Raw genomic sequence first — 14,659 nt, forward strand, 5'->3', positions numbered from 1 at the left:
ATTTCAAAAGAATGAGGAAAATATAATTTATGATCAAATGATAATTGTATCTTGGAAAATTTAGCTTATAGGAGACCTGGTGTACCCATGGGTAAAGAAATGAGTTCTTTCCCTCTTCAAAAACCCACAAATTTTTTTTGCAGATCCCTAGACCTTGTACAATCTCAAATAATCACTTCTTACATTCCAATGATTACTTTGAACCTTTATAAAGCTAACTTATGATTAATTGGTCATCTGTTGCACTGAAAATTAAGCAAAAGAACTCTCCTAGCTCTAGGAAAAAACTTGTGGATTACTCATGAGGGGAGGGGGGGCTTTTTATATTTGAAAATGGTAGCTGCAGTTTGTACATGCACCATTAGATTACTTAAGTTAGTAGCCCACCTTATCTTATGTAACTTAGCCTTAGGCTTTCATGTATCCACCCAATTTGTTATGCGTTTAACTACTCTACATGCATCCACTCTACATCTAGTAAACTCCCACATTTATGCATGGCTAGAGTTATCTATTAGTTCACTATGTATCTCCACATTAATTAGTATTTTTCATTATCCCTAAGGTTTTTGTACTCATCTTTTAATCTTAGACCTTTAATCTTTCACCCATGCAACCTTGAATTAAATTAACATACATTCTATTTATAGTTTTTACCAAGGCTAATGTACACATATTTCCTTTCATATTTTTACAGATAATTCTTATTATTAATTTTTAAAAATAATTATTTTATTTTATTTTTCTAATGTTTTCGTCATTATTTTCTCTCTTTCTAACCCCAATGTGCATGGGGATGCACATATGCACATGAAAAAATCCCAACTTAATTTGGCATCTTTCTTATTAATATTAAATTTCATTATCTAATTTCTCATTTAAAATGCTCATCTTATTAAATTCTCATATTCTCTCACTAGAATATATACATAAAAAATTAATAACTCATCTACACTAGGATAAGGGAAGAGGAATCTTTCATTCTCCACCACTTGAAGATTTGAGATGTCCTCATCTTGTAAATTGGAGATAATCTCTCCTTAACTCTTCCTCTTTCTCCAGAGTAGCATCCTTAGTCGGGAAAAATTTCTATTTGATTAGATATTCTTTTAAGATAGTGGGGGTTTTTCTCTAACATCCAAAACTGCCTCTGGTTCCAATCCCACTTGACTTGAGCAAGAAGAGCAACCTGCTCATCATCCAATATATAAATCGGATTTGGAACATACTTCTTTAAACTCACATGAAAGACATTGTGGATCTTTAAGTATGGAGTAAAAGTTTGTAAGCTTGATCTTCAGTTCTTCTCGTAATCAGGTATGGCCCACAATATTTGGGTGATAGCTTCTTGTCCTTTCCCAAGGAAAGAGAACTTCTCTAGTCAATGGTGGTTGGGGGTTTCTTTGGGTATACATATGACTCATATTGCTCAGATGACTCATAGCTCTCCTATTCTGGACTCTCGGAGTCCATTGGCAAAGTCATTGACAAGTACCATTATGCTAGTGCAATTCTAAGAGGAACCAGTTAGGGTGGTAATATCGAGGGTGGGTATGGCATTGTTGGAGGTCTATACATATCTTTCGCGATATGGGGTTTTCATATGTAGACCCTGGAGCTTGTGCCTATTGAGAAGAATTTGGTATGGGTGGTAGGGCTAGTGGTTGCTTTGGCATTGGGAGCATAGGTTGTGGTGCATGGTTTCCTTGGTGCCAACAATGAGCCGTGCCATGGTTCCCATGGCACTGGCAATAATCACAATATTGTTGTTTTCTAGGTCTCAATATTTGACACTCAGTACTTGTATGATTTCGGGGTGGCAAACTCCACACCAAACCATATCTCTTTGTGGGAATAGATGTGGATGTCCTACTTGAGGTGTTGGCTAGGGCTAGCTTTAAGGTTTACCCTTGGGGCTACTCGTGCCACCACTACTGGTCTAAATGATTGAGCAGATTCTTTGCCAACTCATCTATGCTCGTGTCCTTAACTCGGACTCCATCTAGTGCTGGTTGGGTACCCTTAGCCTACGATGAGGCTTTGGATGATGCGTCCCTAGGTGGTCGACTTTTACATCCTCGTAGTTGGTCTTTTCAAGTGGGTTTAGTGACCTAAACCATTAGCTTGCTTTGCCTTCAAGGTAAAGTCCAAATGAGAACTTGGTGGGATCATCAATCCATCCCATGGTCTCGCAAATTTGATCGAACTTCTTTAGGTACTGAATGGAACCCCCTTTCATTTCGAACGCCATCCTAAGCATGTCTTCTCTTTATTTACGTGGGCGGTGGAACGTAAGGAGGTGCTTGCATAAAACCCTATGTTTTAGGGTATGGGATCTCTTATCCTATGGGGTTGGATTGTGCGGTCTTCAATGGCACTTGTCCTCTGCCAGCCTGGCCCTAAGTCTATAAGCTCACTGCGGCGGCTGAGGATACATTCTGTGAATGCCCTTGTGGATCCGTGTGTGATGAGCTAGTTCTTGATATTGGCTCTTTACCCTTCCTCATGTTCCCTAATCCTCGTTTAAACAAACAAGAACTAGAACTTACTTTCGTGGTAAAGGCACTTCTACAGTGGGCACTTGCTTCTTGTGTTGTGTACACTTGGCTATTCGGTATATTGTGGAACTAGGTGGAACTCGTGGTACATCTAAATAGACATGTGTTCTGTTTGTCGTGAACTGAACTGTTTGGTGGTCATGGCCAACTTGCGATAAACCCAGCTCAAGATTGACATCAAACATTGTGGCACCTCTATTGATATAGTTTGACCACTTTCTGTGGGAGCGAATCTTGAGGTTCTTGGTCTTGCTCCTACTTCACCGGAGCCGCACCCAAAAATAGCACAGTTGAATGCTTTCTTCATAAAATTTAATGCATTGTTTACAAAGCCATTTGGCAAATCCGAAGTTTGGAGGACCATGTCGATTCCTATTTTTTAGTTCTCCAATGCACATCTGTGTTTCATTGGCTCATCTTTCCAAAGCTCCTTAGTTAAGGTGAATCCAAAGGAGTCTAGCCTTCTCAATTGGGGAGCACTCTATTGAGTGATGGGATCGACGGCTTGGTGGGTTTGAGGAGGTCTAGTTTCATGCACTACAATTGATTGTATTGTCATTTTTAATAATTAGTCTAGATCGGCTTCACATAAAAGATCCGTGAATGCTTATGGATCACGTTTGCGAATTGTTTCAGACAAGGATTTTTTTTTAATTTTATTTTTGTTTTGTTTTGTTTGTTTTTTTGGTTTTGTGCTACTAGGCTCATGTGTACAGGTTCACATCTCTATATTCAAGTCTCTACGCTCACGTCTACAAGTTCACGTCATATCTCTAAGCTCACATAACAGGCAAAGAAGCTAATGTAAGAGAAAAACCTACGAGCACACCTATCCAAACAAACATCCATCAAGCAAGTAAGAACGTAATAGCATGCAAGTAAGCAAGAAGAGAAAAGGAGGAGAGCTCACAAGAAAACTATTACAAGAGAATGATTGTCTTGCTTATTGTAAAAAAAGACTTATATACAAGTGAGTAGTTTTCACACTGGCCAAACTTAAAAATAGTTCGACCTCTATTACTTGTCTTAAGCCTGACATTAAGTGCATGGTAAGGCCACTTTATCTGTTCCAACGCCGTCTTACAATAGATAAGTGCCCATTTTTGCAGGTAAGATGACAAAGCACCTTATAGTAAGTTGGGTAGACGAATCCATATTAACTAATGAAGTGATTAACAAAGGCACAAAACAAACTCATAATCAAATAACCTACCATTTATAATAAAGTTCAAATCTACATGTGCACAAGACAAGACTACGACACCCCGAAAAATACAGCTACTATCAAATTCAAATAGAGATGACTATATCTAGCAAGTCCTTATTTTTTAGGTTCTTATTGTAAATTTCCTCGACTAGATTGTCAATGTCTACAAACATCATAAGACTTCATTAACCCCATTAGTGGCACTCATGATAGTTCATATGCATTACTTTACATCTGCAACTTAGTGGTTTCTTGCCTAAACAACTAGTGTTGTTTTCCCTTTGCACTAGTAACAAGTACATCTTAGATTAGATTCCCTATGCGTATGTTTGCTACACTTAAATGGTTTGGTCTTGAGACAAATTCAATTAACACATGATTCATTTGAGCAAGAAAAAATAAAAATTCTTTTGCTACTTATCACAAGGTGAAAATTAAAATGAAATAATTAGAAAGAGCACCTATCTTTTAGTAAACAACCAACTTCTTATTTCAATGAACATTAAAATGCAATAACTAGAAAGAGTACTTATTTGTTAGTAAACAATCAACTTATTATTCCTATCACTGGACATATGTTCATGAAGGTCATACAAACATCAATAAATCATGCATTTTGGAATTAAATTAAAATTTAATCATGATTTGGAAGTCATAGGCAAGACACATTCAATCACATGTTTTCTAGAGATGCCTTAATTTTAGAGTAAAAGTAAGAAACAAACTTGCAAAAAGAACTAGCTTAATTAGGAACTTTCACACAAAGGTCCCAAGATCAAGAGGTAGTTTTGAGTTGAAAGAGAAAAATATATTTATTAGAAGAAACCGCTATTATTAAGTATTTTTTTTCTTGGGTCTTCCGACCCATGCATGCATAGAGATTTATTGCATTCAGTTCAAAGCACAAGCATCAAAATATAGCATCCTCGTATGGAAAAAACTGCACTGGGTTAAACACAACATTCTCGAGCTTGCAAACAAATACTAGTAAAGCATGTGTAGTATACTAGAGCATTCCACCATTGTTTGTTTATTTTTTTGGCTTGGATAGGAATTTGAAAGTACACTACTCACACACACACAAGATGCCATTGAGATTTGAACCCATCACCTAGGGACTCTCTAACTCCTTCCTTACCACTGCACTAACGTGTGATTTCATTGTGGAAAAACAAGACGATTTAATGTACCAGAATTGTAAAGAATTGAATTCATCCCACTTTATGATGGAAAAGGGCCCCATCGTTCCATTTTGATGGAAAAAGGAAGAAAACTAGTTCAGAAGACACCAATGATAGTGCTTTTTGAAAGGGATTACTGCAATGGAAACAGACTACATGGGGTTCTCTTCGTGCTGACTTAAAACCCCTCTTCCTTATTGTTTATTGTACCCTTGGGATCTGAGAGATTTCCATTGGAAATCAAGCAGCAGACCAGCAAAACCAGGTCCCGTCTGCCCTCGCAACCCATCAGCAAAATAAATGTCTTCTATTTCTTGATCCCTACAAAAGTCCTCTCATAAATGCTGTTGGCCAGCAGCCAAATACTCTCCATTTCCATCAGTGAATCTTTGAAAATGTCCTTTATTTCAGAGACCTTGTGAACTTTGTCCCTGTGAATATTTCCGGCATCAGTCTCCCTCTCTTTCTCTCTCTCTCTCTCTCTCTCTCTCTCTGGGGATCATTCCTACGACATTAAAAAAGCTTCTTTCTCAATCTCTCTCTCTCTCTCTCTCTCTCTCTCTCTCTCATGTAGATGCTTAATATATCTTTCTTTCTTTCTCTCTCTCTCTCTCATGTAGATGCTTAATATATCTTTCTTTCTCTCTCTCTCTCTCTCTCTCTCTCTCTCTCATGTTTCAACCATCCATTACAGGATTACTTTGCAACATAGTTGTCACAGGGGTATTTTGTGTCTTTAGCTATATTGTTTCACCTTTTCCCATGATAGTCACTTCATGGATGTATTGTAACAATTTTTGGTCTCATAGACCCTTAGGTCTTTTGTAGACATTTATGTAAGTCTTTTGCTTCACCGCCATTGGGAGACCATGCCCAAACGGCACCTAGGGACCCATAGCCAGCGAGGTGCCTCTCAGACATCCATTACACACTTCTTCCCCATGCCAGAAAGTACCATCCAGGCTTCACAAGGTCCAAGGGCCCATACAGGTCGGAAGCTACACCCCCCCCGCTCGCGGGATCATTTGGTCCCACGCACCTGTGGTGTCACTAGTGAGAGAGTGCGATCCCTCTTGACCCCGCATCCGCAGATCCAGGCCTTCCACCAATCAGCTGCAGGTCCAAGATATCCTCCGTGACCATGGAGAGGCCACTTCATAAACAGAGGACGCCATCACAGCTCTACGCTTGATTATGGAGGATGGTACTATGATCTATCAGTGGATGAGGAGATCCCAGGCACATTCCCCGAGTCGCTCTGGTCATGTTGCTCTGGATTTATAGCAACACATGTAAATGGGAGGTCCGCATAGTACACGCGTCTTCTTTTTGTTTCCATGTTCACTACTTTTTGTTCCCATGTTCACAGTTTACACATGGAGCTTTTGTAACACATGCTGGTCTCATAGACCCAGTGGGTCTTTTGTAGACATTAATTAAAATCTTTCTTTCCTCTCTCTCTCTCTCTCTCTCTCTCTCTCTCTCTCTCTCTCTCCCCCATACCGTAAAGATATGCATGCCCCTTTCTGCTCGCACTGCACTCTGGTCGTCTCCTCTCTCTCCCACATGTGTGTTTCTGCTGCACGCATTCTGCCTGTTCCTGCCTGTGCAGGTCCCTTTCTGCTTGTGGTGTGCACTGGTGGTCTCCTCTCTCTCCCACGATCGCGTTTCCACTACGTGTTGTGCCCATTCTGCTAGTTCCCACCTGCGCAGAGGCCCATTTCTGCTTGCGCTGCATGTTGGTGGTCCAATGTGTGATTTCTTTGGGTCAAAAGATTAGGCTACATGCCTATAAAAGTTTCTCTCTCTCTCTCTCTCTCTCTCTCTCTCTCTCTCTCTCTCTCCCACTATCGGGACCATTTTCTACATCTCTCCCCAGATGTCTTTGTGACACGGTCTACATACATGGACACCCATCTCTCACATGGCATTCGCAGTGCCATTGGATAGATCCGCATTTCATCACATCAGCTGAGGGTAGAGACTGGCAGATATGAGGGGATGAAGCCAGAAGACCGCATTTGTCAGCTATGTCACCAAGAAGTGGAGTCAGAGGAGCACTACATATGCCGATGTACTGTGTGCTATGAGATACGAGGGAGATACTGGTGTCTCTTCCGAGAGGGTTTTGGACCATTACGACATGTGATGGAATTTGAGGATCACAGGTGTTTAGGGCTTTTCTTATTGGAGCTCAGACGCCATTGAGAGGCTCTCCTACGAGTCAGAATAACACACCAGGATCCACCCTGCCAGCGAGCCATGACAAATATTTCAGGGCCAGGACCACCCCGGCAGATACGACCAGGACCTCCACTACCCCCTCGGAGAGCCAGACGTCCCATAGACGTCCTTCAGGAGGAGTCACCCTTGACAGAGCCATAGTACTTTGTCGAGCGAGACGCCCACGCTTACCAGGACCTCGTCCACGGCCGATTCATCACTCGTGGATTAGAGCCATCATCACCCGCCACAGGAGACGACTCCCCCCCTCTTTAGTCTTTCTATCTTACAGCACCCCATGAGAGAGATACTGAGATGAGCAGATTACACCAGTCTTATGCTAGTTGTAGATATTATACACTTTTGTACCTCAGTAGGAGTATTTTCCTTTCATAGCTGTTTAGGACTTTTTTAGTCCTTTTTGTCTTACTTTTGATGAGACACCATCAGCTGTGTACTATGTTTTGGTCTTATAGGCCACTTTGGCCTTTGCAGACATTAATATATCTTTCTCTCTCTCGCGCGCTGCAGGCCCTCCTGGAACCATGTCAACCTACATGGTATCAGATCAAGGCTAGCCTGCCTCTGTTGTGCCACTTCACCCACCTGACGCAGTCACCTCTGCTAATGCAGCTGTGCCCACCAGCTTTGTGCCACAGCACTTGTGCGCCACCCACGTGCTGCCCTTTCGCACCATTCAGCTGGGTGCCCCTGCTGCCCACATCTCCCCCGCCTACGGCTCCGTCAACACCGTCCGCTGCCATGCACTGTTGTTTCTGTCGCCGGCCAGCAGCAGCAGCGATGCCTGTACTTGCATGGCCACGGAAGCAGTAAACTAAGAGATTTTCAAAAGGACAGTAGTGATGCAAGTAGGGAGAATGTGACACACCTACGAGTATGCAAGGCACAGGACAACATAAGATAGCAGTTGACAGGCAAAGTAGCGCAGGTGACACATGGCATTGATGATGTGGTGAAGGTGACATGGCATTGATGACATAGTAGTCGGGTACAGGTGGCCGATAGCAAAAGCATTGGCCGACTAGGAGTATTGGTGCATATATATACATGCGTAGTCAAATCGTCATATTCACCGCTTTCCTTAGTGTTGGGACTTCACAGTGTCTTTCTCTATAGGTGAAATGCTCGCCAGGAGTGTACAGTGGTAGGTCACAGGGCTGTGATTTGACGTCTTCATTCTCAGCCACATCTTGTACTTGAATTTCAGTTGTATTACTTCTTTCTTGTACATAATATAGAGCAATAGTTTAGGACTCTTGCATGTGTTGTATGTGTGATTCCACTGCACTCTTCTTTCTCTCTCTGGAAAACCCTAGCACATAGGCACAAGTGTTCTACACTGTAGGTCCCCGCTCGCTGAAGCTCCCGCCCACCTCTCCCTGCTCCCGCTGTTGCACTGCGCCCTTCACCTTCCCGGCCTGTTCGCCCCCTCGTTTCCTCCTTGCTTCCTCCTTCTCTGCCTTCCCTGCATTGCCCGCCGCCAGCATTGTCCCCTGCCTTCTTTTGACCCCCGCCGCCTATCGTTTAGCCCCCGTCTACATCCGCTGCTGCGCCCCACCATTCCGCCTGTCTTCGCTGCTGCCCATAGCTTTGCTCGCCGCCCTCCTCTCCCCTTACGCCACCTTCCTCCTCTCTGCAGCGCCTTTTCCCCCCCCCCCCTTCGCCAGTTGGTTTTTTTTCCGCCAGTTATCCCCCCCCCCCCTTCGCTGCTGCCCATAGCTTTGCTCGCCGCCCTCCTCTCCCCTTACGCCTCCCCCCCCTTGTCTTTGCGCCTTCCTCCTCTCTGCAGCGTTTAAAAAAAAAAAAAAAAAAATCTCTTTCGCCTCTTCCCCCCCCCTCCCCTCCTTTTCTTGCTTCCACCCCCTGGGGGTTTTGATTTCTTTTTTCGCTCCGTATTCCGCCTCTCTGTGTGCAACTCGTTTCCAGCAGGTTCCCGCCTTCGCCTCGCCTTCGCCACAGCTTCAGACTCTGATGGAGGCTCCTCCCGCCCCGCCTCAGAGGGACTCATCAGCAGCCCCCTCGCCCGCCCCTGAGGTCACCCCCATCAGGCTTTCTCTTTCGCCGGAAGAGGAAGCGAGCCTCACCGCAGAGGTGGAACGCCTCCAGGCTCATTCCACCATCTGCCGTATAGTCGGCACTCGCCCCAGCAGAGGGGAGATCAGGGATCTTCTTCAGGCTCGCCTTCTTGCAGATGTGGGCAAGATCCTGGATGTACAGCTCCTGGGCCGGGGCCATTATCAGATCGAGTTCGAGGCCGCCCAGAGCGTTGCCAAGGTCCTTGCCATGAGTCCTCTGGACATCAGGGGAGCTCGGGCTTTCTTCAGACCTTGGCAGCATGGATTTGACCCAGCAGCGGCGGAGCAGGGAGAGCGCCTCTTCCATATTACAGTTTGTTTCCCTGGTCTCCGCCGGGAGTATCTTCCGCTCCTCTCCAGGCTCGGAGCATTGGGCTCGGTACTAGAGACGGGCCCCTCAGCAGCTTCAGTGGTGGCCAGAGCAGCTGGGCTACCTTCGGTCAGAGTGTTGGTGTCTGACATCTCCTCCCTTCCTAAGGTCATTCAGCTACCTAGGATAGGGGGGGGGTGGATAGATCAGAGAGTGGAGTTCTCGAGGCTCCGGAACCAGTGCTTCATTTGCAGGCAGGTCGGTCATCTGACCAAGGCCTGCCCTCGCAGGAGACCTCGACCTTCACCACAGCAGCAGGCTACTGATGGCCCGCCCACAGATTCGGCTCGGCAGGCTGCCTCAGGGACACCTGCTCCGGCCACAGAGACCTCGGAGTGGCAGCCTGGACAGGGGCGCCGCCGAGGGAGACAACCACAGCAGCATGCCCAGAGACCGCTACAGCAGCAGCCACAGTCTCAGCCTCACTGGGTTCCCGTGAGGAACAGCTTTGCTCCCCTTCAGGAGGAGACCCCTGCAGCGACCGAGGACCAGGAGATGCCAGCTCCCCCTCCTTCACCCCCCCACCCCCGTCCCCTCCCACCGCCTCGCTTCCACCTTCGCCTCCTCCCGCCCCCGCTCCGGTTTCGGCAGCGGCTCCCTCTCCACCTCCTTCGCCTCCCCCTCCTCCCCCTCCGCCCGCCGCACCTTCCCGGGAGACCCTGGCGGTTCCCTGGCGCTCACCTGCAGTCCGGAGAGCGCTGAGCACTGACCTCGCTCGAGCATCACAGAGGAGACCTATGCCGATTAGGGCCACACGGATTTCATCTATCCGCAGTCGGCTGAGTCGCCTTGGCATTAGACAGCGCTCGGAGGCCTTTGATTATTCCTTTACACGGCTTTTTGGAGCAGAGGGCCCCCATGAGCCAGCGCCCATTCGAGTCCATGTAGTGATACCTTCGGCCCGCGGGGAGGAGGCACTAGACTCAGCGGTGGCCTTCTCGTTCCCTCTATGTGGACCTTGTGATCGGGAGTGGACTCTAGAGCTCGCTCTCAGCACTTTGAAGACTCAGGCAGTTGAGTTTTCTCACCACATGAGTGATCTGGAGGTGACAGATGTGATAGGCCGACTTTGGGAGTTGGCTCATTTTTTCTTGGATCCCGGGAGTGTGGATACCTCAGGGATTCGGCATTTGGTCGTGCGCATAGTGGCAGACTTGGCACGCGACCTTGGATACGTGAGTATACACGAGGTTTCTCTGTCAGAGCAGGAGGCAGTCGCCATGGGCCACAGCCACTGGCGCCTGATCCGGGATTCCTGTATTACACCGGGTGGGCAGATTCGCAGCCGTTCGGATGGGGACTACTCTCCATCCAAGCCGCTTGCGAAGGCCCGCCGCACGGCTGAGACAGCATCCACCTCAGCAGGGCATCCATGAGAATCATCTCATGGAATGTACAGGGCCTTGGCGGAGCACACTTTATACGCTATCGAGGTTGCTTGAGGCAGGAGCTTCAGAGATGCCTGGTTGGTGGCAGCATTGACATTTTGATGATGCAGGAGCACCACTTGGGTGAGAGCAGGATCCGGAGATATGGTTTGGTGATGCTTGGTAGATGGGACACTTTTTGGTCTGCAGGGTTTGGTCCTTTGGGTGGACAGGGAGGAGTATGCATGGTTATTGCAGATGTATGGCGGCAGGCCATTGTGGATCGAGGGATCATTGTGCCTGGTAGAGCACAGTATGTCATTCTGAGGATGCATGATGAGCTATTGGGTGTGCTCAACATCTATGCGCCCAATCATGCTAGTGCCCGAGCAGAGTTCTGGACTCAGGTTACAGATGCATTGCCAGAGGCCGCACATTGGTGTGTTGGGGGAGACTTCAACATGCTTGAGGACCCGGCAGATAGGGTGGGAGGCAGTCATGTTACAGTGCACGGCACGGAGCTTGCAGCTTGGGACCGGTTTTGCATGTCACTGAGGATCACTGATGCATGGCAGCATGGGGCTTTCTCCCGGTCTCAGGACAGTCTTAGTTTCTCTCGGTCGGATCGCCGGCAGGGAGGGACTAATCTATCACGGATTGATCGCTTTTATGTGGGCGATTGGTTAGGGGAGCGAGGGGGCTCCGTCGGCATTCTCGCTGGCACCTCATTTTCAGATCATGCGCCAGTTATATTGACATTGGAGGAGGGGACACGGGAGCCCACCTTGCAGTTGAGGATCCCAGAGAGGGTACTTGCAGATCCTAGTCTCGCTGAGGATATTGAGAGGATCTGGCATGCTAGTCAGTGCTCTGACCAGGATGCAGCGGGCCAGTGTGCCCAGGGACTCACTGATCTTAGCTCTTTTCTGCACGCTGCAGCTTTGACACGACTGGGAGAGATTCGCGAGCGGGAGCAACGGCTGAGACGCAGCCTTGCTTCGCTACAGCGCCTTCAGGAGCAGCAGCCTGCATGTGAGTGGGTGGCGTCCCAGTTGAGCCAGGCACGCCAGGAGGTTAGAGAGGTAGAGGAGCAGAGACATGAGTTTTACTATCGTCGTCAGGCCTCTCAGTGGACGCAGCTTGGTGATAGAGTGACTGGGGAGTTTTTTGAGATCAGTGGACCCCGGCATGCGCGAGCAGGAGTCCGCCAGCTTGGTAGACCGGATGGATCGGTAGCTACTGAGCTCGGGGAGATCAGAGCCATTGCCACTGCTTTTTATAGTGACCTGCTTTCAGCGGAGCCAGCCACTGAGGATCGAGATGTTTGCAGACAGACTGTGTGGGCCCATGTGCAGAGGAGGGTCACAGACCATATGCGTACAGTTCTAGGTGCGCCTCTGTCAGAGATTGAGCTTGCCGAGGCCTTGAGGGTCCTGCCGCGACATAGTTGCCCAGGGGAGGACGGACTGACGCCGGCCTTTTTTATGCGCTATTGGGACCTTTTGGGGCCATGCCTCCGCAGGGGCTTTCAGCATGTTTTGGACACTGGGGTGATGCCGCAGAGCTTTTCAGAGGGCTTGATCTATCTTATCCCCAAGGGGGAGGGAGTATCAGATGACATTCGGCATTGGAGGCCTATTACGATCCTCAATACTGTCTACAAGGTCTTAGCAAAGGCCTTGAGTTTGAGGATCCAGCCCTTTCTGGGGGAGTTGATTCATGCTACTCAGACAGGATTTGTCAAGGAGCGCAGTATCCTTGACAACATCTTTACTTTCTGGGAGGCGACGGCCCGAGCTAGATTTCTTGGCGAGGACTTGGTCGTGATGCTTCTCGATTTTGAGAAGGCATACGATAGAGTTGATTGGGGATTCTTAGAGGGCACTATGCTTCGCCTGGGCTTTGAGCCAGGATGGATCAAAGGGGTGGCAGCTTTGTATTCCACAGCTCGCAGCCAGGTGCTGATTGCAGGAGGACGGGGGCCGAGTTTTGAGCTGACCAGATCAGTCCGTCAGGGGTGTCCTCTCGCCCCTTTCCTTTTTCTCTTCTTTGCGGAGGCTATGAGTATGTATTTGACGGCAGAGGAGGTTGGTTTGAGAGGACTTCAGCTCCCAGTCCGGGGGGAGGATTTGCTTGATGCTGAGTTTGCAGACGACACGGGCTTATTTTTGCATGGCCAAGAGGCCAATCTTATTCGGGCTGAGCAGTCGCTCGAGGTTTTTAGTGCAGCTTCGGGAGCATTGATCAATTGGCGCAAGACAGTGGCCTTTTGGATTAGTAGTGCTCCCACTCCGGCATGGAGCCCGGACCCCGGTTTTAGATGGATTCCTCCAGGCACAGCAGTGCGGTATTTGGGATGCCAGATTGGCCTCGATTTGTCACCTGAGCAGCAGATTGCCCCGCTTCTTCTGAGCATTCGGAAGAAGCTATTGTATTGGAGTACAGCTCGACTATCCTTGGCTGGGAGGGTGGTGGTGGCAAATCAGGTGCTGTTAGCGACCATGTGGTACATTACGTCTTGCTGGATTTTCTCGAGCTCTTGCATCAGCCAGGTACAGAGGCTGATCAGGAACTTTCTGTGGTCTGGGCGGGACGGTCAGCCAGCTCGGGCAAAGGTTGCATGGGCAGTTATTTCACTTCCGCTGGCTCAGGGCGGTTTGGGCATTATAGATCCAATCGATCAGAGTAGAGCCTTATTGGGGAAGCTTATTGTTCGGGGGTTACTTCCAGGTGCTGAGCCTTGGAAAGAGCTCCTCTTGCAGCGACTGCAGGCTTGGGCGCCCCCTACAGGGGGTACTTGGGCACCAGAGATTCGCTGGATCTTCATAGAGATGAGGAGGACAGGCCTCAATAGAGGATGGGAGGACAGATTTGCTTTGAGTATCCTGAGAGCTTGGGAGCTGCTGAGACCGGGGCTCTCTCAGCGGCCTCCTTCTTGTGTTGAGGAGCGGGCCAGGCAGCCGCTCATCTGGAGCCCAACGGTTCGTACGGAGCAGGGTCATATGCTGGGTTCTCGGCCTCGTCTAGCCTGGGGACCTTTAGCGGCAGGCCCAGCTCGTAGTTTTGGAGACTGGCAGGCTTTCTGCAGTCTACCAGAGGAGATCCAGGTGGAGAGGCTGAGTCACTTCAGAGGGGGGTTGATTATGAGGGATGATATTCAGGAGGCACTTACAGAGGAGTGGTTCACACCTCTCGAGCCAGTGGCCCCACGGTGGATGGGAGCCTTTACGCAGTTGGAGATCCTGATTGCTGTCAGAGCTGGCACTGAGGATGGCAGATGCCTCCACTATGAGATTCAGGATGAGGGCAGACTCCAGAGAGTGGAGGTGGAGTCGCCTTTGGTTGCAGAGTGCACCTTCCAGAGGATTTGGGTAGTGTCTGCCGCTTCTCGGAAGTGGCATATTGACCCCGACCCTGCTGATGTGCTCCCGGATTGGCGCATATGGGCATATGCAGCGCGCCCCTTGGCCCGGCTACAGTGGGACCCCGGGGAGTACGAGTGGCATGATCCTTATGCATCCCTTGAGGCCACAGAGATCACCTTTTTGCAGTATACTGTTCGGCTGGGACGGCATATTTTGACGGCGAGGAGGACGGTTTCTCCAGCGGCAGCGGGGCATTGGCGATTGCAGGGACTCTCACAGGAGTTCCTGGAGG

The 14,659-nt window shown here is 48.3% G+C and overlaps 1 protein-coding gene across 4 annotated transcripts in view; it reads right to left on the reverse strand.

Moving 5' to 3' along the window:
• Positions 1 to 4,895: 4,895 nt before the first annotated feature.
• LOC147637063 (uncharacterized) overlaps positions 4,896 to 14,659 on the reverse strand; it is a 104,974-nt gene continuing 95,210 nt past the window's right edge. For all 4 annotated transcript variants that reach the window (XM_086800680.1, XM_086800682.1, XM_086800679.1 and 1 more), the window contains one exon: positions 4,896 to 5,377. In XM_086800680.1, the coding sequence (XP_086656806.1) occupies positions 5,254 to 5,377 (124 nt within the window). In that variant the 3' untranslated portion in view covers positions 4,896 to 5,253. The remainder of the gene's footprint in view (positions 5,378 to 14,659) is intronic.

This window comes from Cibotium barometz, chromosome 7 (assembly GCF_041138505.1).
Source record: "Cibotium barometz isolate CiBa-2024 chromosome 7, ASM4113850v1, whole genome shotgun sequence".
In the NCBI taxonomy this organism is placed as follows: Eukaryota; Viridiplantae; Streptophyta; class Polypodiopsida; order Cyatheales; family Cibotiaceae; genus Cibotium; species Cibotium barometz.